Below are 13,226 nucleotides of genomic sequence, written 5' to 3'. Positions count from 1 at the left end.
AGAAAAAGACCCAAGAAATGTTGCCTCACTGTAGTCTGACAAAACTCCAGAGAGAATTGTATTACTGTGAGATGTCACCATGGAAAGACGGAGTATCTGGGCCAAATGCTCTGTTGTTTAAGGAGAGATGAGTAGCCAGAGTAAACCAACCCTCCCCTGCTACAAGAAAGTAATTTATGAAGGCAAGAGAGAAGGGACAAAGAAGAAAGTTATGATGCCATTCATCACAGCAAAATAGGATCTATGATCCTGATGTTGCTAGCATCTTGGCTAGCTGTAGGAATGTAGCTAAGAATACGTTGTTTTGGGGGATCAAACAACAGTTAACTGCGGTGGTACTGGAGTGGATGTCAATTCTGAGTTCTTTAAAATACCTTTTGACTGAGGCATTTAACTGGTATAAAATTGAAGGGCAACTTTTCCTCATCTCTACGACATTATCCTGAATAGTCAAGTCAACAACAGATCAACAGTTCACTCTATTAAAGATGTCATTCTGCTAAGATGCTGTTCAGATCCTGTCAGCATTGCTTTGGCTAGAGATTTGTTTAAAAGAACTGAAACAATAGAATCAGGAGAGATATTTAGGTATCTCCTGCCATAATATTTCAGTCCAAGTCACCTGTCAGCAAAGGGCTGAGCAGTTATATCCTTATTGCTGATCTCTTGGAAATGAATTATACTTAGCAGTATCTTCACTCAGTATGCTTAGTGGCACCTGAGATACCTAAGAATTAGGTATCTAAATAACTGAAGCACCACATGCTGTGAATAATATACTATACCATAGGGTATTCTGTTGTTGCTAATTTGATTAAGAACTTGATCTGCAGAATGCATAGGCCAGTATTCTACTTTGTGTTTTAACAAATTCCCAGGAGTGTAGATGTACCATGGAGTATTTCAATCTGCTTGTGAAAATGTCTCTATTGCAAAATTCTTTTTGTTCAGCATTGCAAAATCATGAATGGATCAGAAAGTAAAAACTCCAAATAAAACTTTGCTCAATGTTCAACATGATCTTTTGTTCTTGAGGCCTGAAGAAGTTGGTTAACTTTTTTGTTTGTTTCTCATGTTTGTGCTTTCTTGGTTTCAATGGGTTGTCAAATCTAACTCTTAAGCCAGGAAAATTTGGATGAGCATTTCATGTAACAGTCACATAATTGAAATAGACCAAATAATCTGAAGTTAACTGTTACCAGGACACACATATGCAAAACATAAGAGTATATTCTTTTTGTTTCAATATGCTGAAAAAAGAAGGTGATAGTGTTTTTCAAAGAATCAGAGTTGTACTGAGTATCACAGATACTCTCCTTTTAGTGCATGATTTGTTTTATTTGTTTATGGTATATTTTAAAGGTTGAGAACATCAGCCAGTAGAGGAAAAGATGATATTTGTTAATTCATTTCAGATTCTAAGTTGTATTTATTTAGGTCATTTTTATAAATGTAGAAAATGTGAAATATAAATGGTGTAGGTTTTAGAATAAAAAAGACTTATGTGAAATTGTATGAATAAATACAATCTCTCTTCACTAGACTTATCTTAAAAAAAAAAAAGCACCAAAATAATAATTGTAGAACATCGAAACTGTTATTTCTGCTCCAATCAGTATCTTACTCAGTTTGGAAACTGGTTGAATTATGTTTTCAGCTTTGGCTTCCATACCCTAACCTAACCTCATCTCATTGAAGTGTTTTGGGAAATCTGAGTTTCCAGTACTAATTTTAAGATATATGCTGCACTGAGTTTTGCCTGGTTAGGAACTTGAAACAGAGTGCACATACTCCCATGTAGTATTTTCACTCAAAAGACTAAGTACAGATCTCAGTGAAATTTCAGGACTGGTTTAGAAATTACCTTGAAGACATTATTCCAATATTAGGCTGACTGTAGACCAACAAATTTGATCCACATTTAGATCAAAAAGATAAGTGAAAGTCAAAGATCCATCTGGACCTACCAGACATCTTTAGCTAATGTACTGGAGGCATAACAATTTCCTGTGCATGCATACAATCATTTCTGTGGCTGGTATCCAGGTGTTTGAGTACATCTGTTCAAAAAGCCAAATACAACACTCAGTGCTGGTCTAAGGTGAAGCTCAAAAGTGTAACCTCAATTTCAGTCAAGGAAGGCTAGTGATGCTTTCCAGATACACAACAGCTAATGGCCGTCAGCACAGTATAGCATTTTTCTGTTGTTAGAAATCCTATGGAACTCTGGCTGGTGCAGTGTATTATGTATTAGATATTAATACACATCTACCATAATTGCCAGAAAAACATGAACCCTTCCAAGGGTTGCCTATAGGGCTACCTTTGAATTCTGATGAATTTACCTCTATTAAATGCTGCTTTTTGTTATTTTTAACAGCTTGACCAAGCAAGCCTCTCTCTTGCATCCCGAGAGGATTACCTAGAAAACACCACAGAAGCCAAGTCTGTAAGTATTATTAACTGGAAATCAGAGTGACCATTTTTCCCCTCAGTTTTTTTCATTGTTGCTTTTGTTTTGTTGAGCTCCAAACTGAGAAAGGGTTTTGGTTTATTTTGATTTGGATTTTTCAGGATATCTTCTATCAGAAAACACCACTACAAACATCACTACCACAAACACTCTTGCAAATTTTCTCAAATTAAATTTTTTGTAAGATTTGGCATCCCCCCTGCTTTTCTTCCCCCTTGGAAGGGGCCTCTGCAGTTCATTTTGTCCAGCCCCTCTGCTCAAGCAGGGTTGACCTCTGGAGTATAGTACTAGTGACTGGCCTCCAACTGGACTTTGCGCTGCTGATCACAACCCTCTGGACCTGATCATTCAGCTCAACCTTACCAGTAAAGACTGGAGCACAGTTAGCACTGAATGCCTTGGCCTTTTCAGTGTCATTTGTCATCCTGCTCCATTTAGCAGCAGATCCATGTTGTCCCTAGTCTTTCTTTTGCTGTTATGTACTTGTAACTCCACACAGACTTCTAACTCCTGTTTGTTCCCTAAGCTGTGTGCATTAGTGTAAAGGTATTTCCAAGGGACACTCAGTCATGTTGATTCTTCAGTATGGCCTTGAGAGCTTCCTGTATAAGGCTGTCCTTCAGGCACTTCCTTCTTTATATACCTACCCTCAAAGGGGTTCCATTTCAGTTTTGTTGATTGTTATGTCCCCTCTTTTCCCATCACCCTGGGCCCTTGGCTTGCCTACCCTATCCACACCTTCCTTAGTTGTTTCTTGAGGAATCACTCCCCCCTCCATTGTTTCTAGTTTAAAGTTCTCCTTACCACATTGGCCAGTCTGTTGGCAGAGATACTCTTGCCCTATTTAGTTAAATGGATCCCATCTCTTCCAAGTAGCTGTGAACTCTCAGAGGGTCCCATGATCACAGAAACCAAATCTCTGCTGCTGATGCCAGCTGAGCAACCAGACATTAACCTGCAAGATCCATCATGTCCTCCTGAGGCCTCTGTCCCTATAGCCCTGTAGTCATGCTTGATATTTGATACAGGTCACCCCTGGCAATAGCATTGGCGCCTACCAGAAAAAGCAGCGGGGAATTGTAGTCAAAGGGCTGGATAAGCCTTGGAAGCCTCCTGAATGTGATACCCCAAGTGAACAGCAAACCTCCCTACATGACAAATCAGGTTGGCAGATGGGGGCCTCCATCTCCTGCAGTAGTGAGTCTCTTACCGCTGTCACTTGCTTCTTCCTTCTAGTGGTCCTGAGGGGCTCAGGCTCAGCCACAACACTCCAACTGATAATGCTTCTGTGTCCTCAGCACTCCAACTGATAATGCTTCTGTGTCCTCAGCACTCCAACTGATAATGCTTCTGTGTCCTCATCAGCTACAAGATCAGTGGAGTTTCAGCCTTCACTGCAATGGGAGTTTCCACTTTCCAGTTTCATAGGCACAGGCTCCTCCTGCTCTTCTGCTGCAGCTGAAGGTCCAGGCTTTTGAAGCAGCAGGGTTTCAGGACAGGGCTGGTTGATCTTTCTCATCCCCTCTGAGGCTGTGTTGTCTGCTGACCTCTCACAACTCTTTCACTCAGCAGCACAGCTCCTCAGCAACTGCACACCTCCTGCATGCTAGAAGACCATGTGTCCCAGCCTTAGTAAGAGGCCTTAGGCACCCCCTGCAGCCTGAGACTTGCAGAGCTGCATCCTTCCTTATGAAGCACCATCTGGGTCCAAGAGTCCAATAACAAAGAGACAGTTACACCAGCAGTGCCTGGGGATCATGTCCTGTGGTGTGTGACCACCAACCATATCTAAGGATGGGTATGCCAGACAAAGTTTGCTGGCCTTTTCTTTGTGAACTGCTGCATCTGTTGACAGCTTCTGGGAGCTGTGCTCTGGGCCTGGCTCTTAGGTAGTCCTCTCTCTGGCATGGGCTCAAAGGGTGCTTGACCTTCCCTGATCAGGTATCAGCTAGAAGAAAGGCTGTGGGCACTCTTTGATCAAGCACAGCTGCCAGAGTTAGCAGCTGCTGGAGATGCCCTCACCTTAGCTTTTACCTGGCCTGTTTGCAGTGGGAGCCCTCATGTCCCTTGGGGCGGGGACCCGGGAGTTCCCAGATCATGAACAAAGTGCCCGGAAGCTCAAGAACATCTCAACGAAGTCGAGCCCAGAAGCTATCATGTCTGCAGGCTGTATCAGTCAGCTGCCCTCTGGGCCTGTCTCTTGGGCTCAATTAGGCCAGAAGGCTGAGCATATTTCAAGAGACACTACAGGTTATTATCATCAAGTTGACCTGAATTAATTTAATGAAAGGAACAAGAGTTCCTCAACAGATTTCAAGTATTCATTTCCTCTTTCCCTCCTGCTTTATGATTTCTCTGCTACAACTTAGTTTCTTGCTGCTTTTCTGTGGACAGCAGTTGTGAAGCAATGATGTTTATCAAAAGCTTAATGTATCAATATTTGATAATGGCAGCACCTTTTTCCCCCTCACTCTATGAAGGCCTGTGGGCAGTATCCAGCACATGCAGCCCAAAGCTCAAAGAAAACAACCCCTTGGGTTGTCATGGGGGACAAGTCATTGCTACTGATTAAGTTTTTATAGTTTTGCTTCCCTTTTGAGTTCCCTGAGAGGTTAGCAAGTTTTTTAGCCACATCTATCAAACTAGAGGATGCCAGGATACACATAATTGTATCTATGAAAAGATTAAAGGTGGAAATGCATTAGGATATGTTTTTGCTTTTATTGGACTGTGGGCTGGTAGGATTTGATGAGGAGCAATCTGTTCCCTCCAACATCTCTGAAAGATTGTGCTGGGGGAGAGGTAGCACAAAAATCACTACAGTACAATCATTACATACAGTGTATTTTGCTAACATTTGAGTATACACAGCAAGACTAAAATGAGCTTTATTAGGATAGCTCAGGGAGAGCAGAGCAGAACACGTACATATGTTGCAGTGTCATGGCAGGAATAGAGGAGAGCCTAGTGGAGCGTCCCTTCATCCCTGTTTTCTCAGCCACTAAGCTTGCACTTGTATACAAGTACTTCTTCAGTCCTACACTGATTACTGTATAAGTTGGCATAAAATATTGGTGTACACTCATACACATTGTCTAACCCCATTGTAAGAGCTCTATAAGTGTTGTCAGTCTAATCCAGAAGTGTCATTTGCATCTCCTGACATTTATACTCTGTGAACCACAGCAGGTATCTCTGTCTGTCACGCACATTATATTTACAGTGTTATTTCTCCTTTTCTCCTTGATGACAGCGGGCATTCAAGGTAAGGAAAGGACAACTTTGGTTGCTAGGGCATGAAAGTACAAAGTATTATACTCTTTGCTATAACTGGGCATTTCTGGTCTACTGCTACAGCTGTGCTCAAGAGCAAATCCACTGCTCATTTCACTTGTTTTGTTTCTTTACAGTACCGAGATGCCTTTTTGCAGTTCATGGTTGATACAGCAGTGCTTCTGGGTGCAAACGCCTCACGAGCTGAATCTGATATGAAGTCAGTTCTAAGACTGGAAGTTAAAATAGCTGAGGTTGGTAATCTAATGCGGGATTGAAGCTAGCTTTTACAAAAAAGTGCAATCCTTTTTCAAAATGGAATGCCATTATATCAACAGTCTTAGCAATAGTGTTTTTTGAAAGCAGAAGGAAAGGAGCAGAAGCTGATGAAGAAAGGATGAATATTCCTCCCTTAGTTAATTGTTAAACTGATTATTTTATTCTCAGGGGAAAAAATCTTAGCCAAATACTCTTGGTCCTTTAAATTGTTAATAAGTCAAACAGCCTTGCTAGAGATAAGCCTGGGCACGACATGCCAAAGTGCTAATGAGATCCTTTGTTCTGCCATCTCAGCAGAGGTAGGAGATGGAGATCCATGCGACAGCAAAGGCGCAAGGGCTATTGATGTGTTAGAAACCATGGAAGCACCTGAGAACAGTTATGTAGGAATTAGGGCTTCTCCCCACAAAAAGGTGGTGGGATCAATAGCCCATCTGACATGCATCTACACCAATGCACGGGAAGCCATTCTGCAGCTGGAAAACTATGATATAGTGGCAATCACAGAAACATGACAGGATGACTCACATAACTGGGGTGCTGCAATGGATGACTATAAACTCTTCAGAAGGGATAGGCTCTGCTGATGGTGATAATAGGGTTGAGTCTTTATGGGTAAGAATCAGAGGGAAGACTGACAAGGCAGATATTATGGTGAGACTTTGTTATAGACCACCTAACAAGGCAAATGAAATATTCTATAAGCAGCTGGGAGAAGTCTTACAACCACTAGCCCTTGTTCTCATGGGGGACTTCAATTTACCAGATGTCCACTGGAAATACAATACAGTGGAGAGGAAACAGTCTAGGAGGTTCCTGGGGAGTGTGCGGAAGATAATGTCCTGACACAACTGGTGAGGGAACCAACTAGGGAAAGTGCCCTACTGGACCTGTTGTTTGTGAACAGAGAAGGACTTGGAGGTGATGTGGTGGTTGGAGGCTGTCTTGGGCATAGCGATCATGAAATGATAGAGTTTTCAATTCTCAGAGAGTAAGGAGGGGTGGTCAGCAGACCTGCCACCTCAGACTTTCAGAGGGCAGACTTTGGCCTGTTTAGGAGCCTGGTTGACAGAGTCCCTTGGGAGGCAGTCCTGAAGGGTGAAGGGGTCCAGGAAGCTGTACATTCTTCAAGAAGAAAATCTTAAAGGCATAGGAGCAGACTGTGCCCATGTTCCAAAAGATGAACTGACGGGGAATAAGACTGGCCTGGCTGAACAGAGAGCTTTGGCTGGAACTCAGAAAAAAAAGGAGAGTTTATGACCTTTGGAAGAAGGGGCAGGCAACTCAGGAGGACTACAAGGATGTTGTGAGGTTATGCAGGGAGAAAAGTAGAAGGGTGAAAGTCCAAGAGACAGTACAAAATGTTTCTATAAATACATTGGCAACAAAAGGATGGCCAAGGAGATTCTCCATCCTTTATTAGATGCAGGGGGAAACATAGTGACAAAGAATGAGGAAAAAACTGAGGTACTCAATGCCTTCTTTGCCTTAGTCTTTAATAGTAAGACCAATTGTTCTCTGGGTACCCAGCCCCCTGAGCTGGAAGACAGGGATGGGAGAGGAATGAAGTGCCCCATAATCCAAGGGGAAATGGTTAGCAACCTGCTATGCCACATAGACACACACAAGGCTATGGGGCCAGATGGGATCCACTGAGGCAGCTGATGGAAGTGCTCACCAAGCCATTTTCCATCATTTATCAGCAGTCCTGGCTAACTGGGGAGGTCCCAGTTAACTGGAGGTTAGCAAATGTGACGCCCATTTACAAGAAGGGCCAGAAAGAGGATCTGGGGAACTACAGGCCTGTCAGTCTGACCTCAGTGCCAGAGAAGGTTATGGAGCAGATCATCTTGTGCGCCATCACACAGCATGTCCAGGACAACCAGGTGATTAGGCCCAGTCAACATGGGTTTATGAAAGACAGGGCTTGCTTGACTAACTTGATCTCCTTCTATGACAAAGTGACTTGCTTAGTGGATGCGGGAAAGGCTGTGCATGTTGTCTACCTAGGCTTTAGTAAAGCCTTTGACACTGTTTCCAACAGCATTCTCCTGGAGAAATTGTCTGCTCATGGCTTGGACAGGTGTACTTTTTGGTGCGTAAAAACCAGGCTGGATGGCTGGGCCCAAAGAGTTGTGGTAAATGGAGTTAAATCCAGTTGGTGGCTGGCCCCAAGTGGTGTTCCCGAGGGCTCAGTACTGGGGCCAGTTCTGTTTAGTATCTTTATCAATGATCTGAACAAAAGGATCAAGTGCAACCTCATTAAGTTTGCAGATGACAGCAAGGTGGGTGGGAGTGTTGGTCTGCTTGAGGGTAGAAAGGCTCTGCAGAGGGATCTGGACAGGCTGGGTTGATGGTCCAAGGCCAGCTGTATAAGATTCAACAAGGCTAAGTGCCAGTTCCTGCACCCGGGTCACAACAATCCCATGCAATGCTACAGGCTTGAGGAAGAGTGGCTGGAAAGCTGCCTGGTGGAAAAGGACTTGGGGGTGTTGGTCAACAGCTGGTTGAATATGAGCCGACAGTGTGCCCAGGTGGCCAAGAAGTCCAACAACATCCTGGCTTGTATCAGAAATAGTGTGGCCAGCAGGACTAGGGAAGTGATTGTCCCCCTGTACCTGGCACTGGTGAGGCTGCACCTCAAATACTGTGTTCAGTATTGGCCCTCTCGCTACAAGAAAGACGATGAGATGCTGGAGCACATCCAAAGAAGGGCAAGAAAGCTGGTGAAGGGTCTAGAGCACAAGTCTTGTGAGGAGCGGCTGAGGGAACTGGGGTTGTTCTGGAGAAAAGGAGGCTCAGGGGAGTCCTTATTGCTCTCTACATCTCCCTGAAACGAGGTGGTAGCAAGGTGGGTGTTGGTCTCTTTTCCCAGGTAACAAGTGATAGGACGAGAAGAAATGTCCTCAAGTTGCATTAGGGAAGGTTTAAATTGGATGTTAAGAAAAATTTCTTCACTGAAAGGGTTGTCAAGCATTGGAACAGGCTGCCCAGGGAAGTAGTGGAATCCTCATCCTTGGAGGTATTTAAAAGACATGTAGATGTGGTGCTTAGGCACATGGTTTAGTGTTGGTCTTGGCAGTATTAGGTTTACGGTTGGACTCGATGATCTGAAGGGTTTTTTCCAACCTAAATGATTCTATAATTCTATGATTCAGTGATTCTATAATTTTAAGGTTGGGCAGAATTTGAGTCCCTGCTGTGCAGCTATGTTGAGAATACATTACCATGTATTCAAGAAGCAGACCAGGCTGATTCTCTGAGGAACAGTCTAAAAGCAGTTCAAGACTGAGACGGGGTACTGGTGCTTGGTAGTGAGAGAGTGGTGGTTACAGTAGCACCACCGTTGTCTCCTGAGCTGCTTTCATGGGGCATCCTGGGAGAGGAGACAAGAAACTCTATGAGTTTTAATTGAGGGGACCAACGGAATTTAGTAAAGCTAAGCAGATTTAAATATGGTATTTGGTTCTGACTGATTTACTTGATGCCGTTTTTGCCCCCTTGTGGAGTTTAATTTATGCATTAGGACTGTTGCAGGCTGAAGGAACGTTTCTGCTTCCCTGTATCCCTGTTTCACTATGACTACTGCAGGAATCGTGCTCCTAGGAGCTGCAAGTCCTCTATTGTTTCCGCTTCTTCTGAAGCTAGAGAGAAGAGTTAACCTCAATGCTCAGAAACCAGCAAAAGTTAGGGCTACAAACTTGATACTGATTTGCAGAAGTGCCATTTGAGCTGAGTATTTCTTCATATTGCCAAGGAAAGAAGCTATCCCCTGTGAAATGCTGGGTCTCCTGTTAACAGAGAAGCCTGTTGCACAGGACAGGTGATGCAGCATGAGACTTCCCTAGGTTCTGCTGTTGCAGTCCACAGGAGGAAGGGAGTGGTGCTTCTTAATGATGTCTGTGTGCAGAATTTAGGGCCATCCACAATAGTAGTAAATCAGTGTTTCCATCTCTTCGCTGAAAGAGATGAGATTTTGTCATACCTCTAAATAAAGCCCAATATTCAGCTTCAGTTACCTAGTGTGGATGGACTAATGAGTAGATACGTCATTGTGACCTAATAGGCTTGAAAACCAGAAAAATGTTTCTTCTCTTTATTGGTGATGTGGTAAGAAGATGGATTGATATCTCTGGTAGCTCTAATGCTTTACTTGATGAATGTCTTACAGACCTTTAATCCACAAAATATATAGGTGAAGTTGCCATATAAGATAACATGGATCACGTAACAGCCCTCAGGATCGGTAATGCATACTGTTATGCAACAAGCCATACTCGCTCACGATTACCTAATTTCCCTTTAGTTTGAATAATCCTCCTAAAATATATCTAGATATTAGGCATGAGTCCAGGAACATAGACTGTTGTGTAATCTGTAACAAGCACAATGATTTATATAAACATCTTACTGTGATTTCAAAGGAGAGAGTCCTTTTTGTTATTTAGGCTCTTAATGCATCCTGTGTTCTGCTGCATTTGTTTTAAGTGAACATATATAATGGAGAACCTGTGTGCTCAGAAAGAGATAATAGCAATAATAGAAAGAGATAATAGCAATAATAGAGATATATAAATAATATAATATAATAAATATTATTAAATATATAATATAAATATAAATATATAATATATATAAATATATAATAAATATAATGAATATAATAAATATATAATATGTATATATAATATAATAATATATATAATAAAAGAGATAAAAGCAATAATAAAGGGAAGATACTTCAGATATAGGAAGGAGTGCCATGCTTTGAGAGAGCTTGTTGTGTACAAGGAAGATTTCAGTTAGGTTTGAATTACTGGAGGAAGGGGGAGACTTTTGAGAGGAAGGGAGCAAATGGGTTCAAGAAGAGTTTAAAAATTTGTCAGATAAATGAAATTTGCAGAAAGGGAGAAGAAAGTAATTTTTTTTTCTGTGTGGCTTGAGCAATAGTAAAACCGCAGACACTTACTGGAGAATTTTGGTTGGAGAACTGCCAGCTGTCTGGTTAGTCTGGCATCAATCTCTGTCCTCTTTAAACTGCACAGCGTACAGGCTGTTGTATAGGTTTTACCTTAGAGCAGGTCTGGAATTGCCATCGGGAATTCTTGTTTCTCTTGAACACTGAGAAAATTTTGAGATATATCTTGTACTTGGTTTGGTTTTTTATTATGAACCATACTGCCATCTTGGAATCTGAGTGTTCCTTGTCAGTTATAAAAGAACTTGCTTTATATTTAGGATTTCTTTTGCTATGTCCTTGGACTTTGACACTGCAGATGACCCTGAGGTCTGGCTCTTCTGGTGACCCAGATGAGAGGCCTGGTTGGAGAATGCTTTAATTCATGTCTGGCCTTTATACCCAGGTTTCCTGCTATGAAAATCAGGATGGTGGGGTAAAATGAAGAGAAACTTGTGTGTATCTGTCTCTTCCCTCACATGGAGTCAGGCCATAGCAAGAACTTGTTCAGATCCAAGAGATGAGATGTGCTTCCAACATCCCTATCTCAGATTTGTCTTTTTAAACCATATAGTTTGGAGCTGGCTTCTACCTGACATGATGAGAGAAGTAAGTATTAATGGTCTAGGTGTGATTTTATCTCTTATGAATCAACATGCATTTCCTTAGTATAATCAGAGCTAAAATTGGTCTAATATCTTCAAAAAAGACATGCAGCTTGTTCAATTCCCCCGTAACAAGTTAAATTGACAATGAACTGTGTTCCATTTCTCCTAGCTAAATGCCATCATCAGAAAGGGAAGTTAATGCCATGAATTCTTGGAAAACAGGTGGTGAGATATTTCTGCACTGGGATTATGATGGACAGTAATGGTATAAGTTCAGGTCCCTGCAACATAATCCTTGTTTTAATGTGGTTTTTTTTTTTCTCCCCAGATAATGATTCCATATGAGAATCGAACAAGTGAGGTGATGTACAATAAAATGAATATATCGGAGCTTAGTGCCATGATTCCACAGGTTAGTTGGGAATAACTGCAAAATTATTCTTTTAATGTCTGACCTACATAATAAAAATTGCCTTTAGTGTGCAGAGCAGCATGTTAAAGGAATGTCATCAGGAATGTGTGTACTCAATTACAATATATGTTTTTTTAAATACAGTTACGACTTCACTGAGCTGTGGAAACGTGTAATGACAAAGTGCAATTGTTTCTAAATTTTTAATAAGTAAAGCTTTGAAGCCATTAGTCTCAAAGGTGCAATTTAATAAATCATCTCTCTTCATAATCTGCTTTAACCAGCCTTCTCTTTGTCATTGCAGTTTGACTGGCTGGGATACATCAGGAAGGTGATTGACACCAGACTGTACCCTGAGCTCAAAGATATAGGTCCTTCAGAAAATGTGATTGTCCGTGTTCCCCAGTACTTCAAAGATTTATTCAGGATACTAGAAAATGAAAGGAAAAAGTAAGGATCCTACGATGGTTTCACCCACGCTCATAAGGGGACATCAAATGCTGGGCTTTTCCTGGGTTGTTCAGGTGCTTCAGATATTCTTGGAATCAAGTCTCTAGGCAAAAGGTCTGTTTGGTTTTGTCTGAATGTGGATATAGATATTAACTTGTGTGTAGCAGGAGAATTTCCAGTTTCAACAACTTTCTTTTTTACGGAAAACATGGGTTGCAGTAAAGCTGCTCTTTCCAGACACATTCAGCACCTCTTACTTTTATAGGGTCTTGTATCTTGTGAAGTCATTTACACCTGTAGAATATAGTGGTAAAGTGCAGATAGCTTAGATTAAATGTAGTAGATGTGCTTTGCACAGGGAAGCAAGACAGCTTTGGGCAGTGTGATGAATAAGTGTATGTGAAGATGACATCCCATTTCAGAACAACATTATTGATGACATCAAAGTGATTTTCATGATAATTTGCTCTCTGCTGAGGCATGTTGCTGAACTTTAAAAAAATTATTGTTAGGCTGTTGTCTCCAAAAATCATTCTTTTCTGATTGTACAGTATGACCACAACAAAATTTACATTTCAGAAGACTAATTCAGAAGCTTTATTCTTATATTGTTGCTCTGTGTCTCCAGTGACAAAATGTTTACATTAATTCACAGTACCTGTAAAAAATAACATATGGATCGAACAATAAAAAAACTTAAGATGATTGCTCTGCCTACAGAACATCAAACATCCTTTCTTTATAAAACTCAAACAAATATCATTAGTGTGCCAC

General features: G+C 41.5%; 1 protein-coding gene across 1 annotated transcript in view; it reads left to right on the top strand.

Annotated features, from left to right (window-relative positions):
• PHEX (phosphate regulating endopeptidase X-linked) overlaps positions 1–13,226 on the top strand; it is a 113,906-nt gene that overhangs the window by 30,345 nt on the left and 70,335 nt on the right. The window contains exons 6-9 of the mRNA XM_074816887.1: positions 2,381–2,449; positions 5,884–6,000; positions 11,919–12,002; positions 12,307–12,452. Coding sequence (XP_074672988.1) covers positions 2,381–2,449; positions 5,884–6,000; positions 11,919–12,002; positions 12,307–12,452 — 416 coding nt within the window. The remainder of the gene's footprint in view (positions 1–2,380; positions 2,450–5,883; positions 6,001–11,918; positions 12,003–12,306; positions 12,453–13,226) is intronic.

The sequence above is a fragment of the Strix aluco genome, chromosome 2, assembly GCF_031877795.1.
Source record: "Strix aluco isolate bStrAlu1 chromosome 2, bStrAlu1.hap1, whole genome shotgun sequence".
NCBI classification, from domain to species: domain Eukaryota; kingdom Metazoa; phylum Chordata; class Aves; order Strigiformes; family Strigidae; genus Strix; species Strix aluco.
The sequence above is the reverse complement of the archived record's forward strand: the minus strand, read 5'-3'. Positions and strand labels throughout refer to the sequence as shown.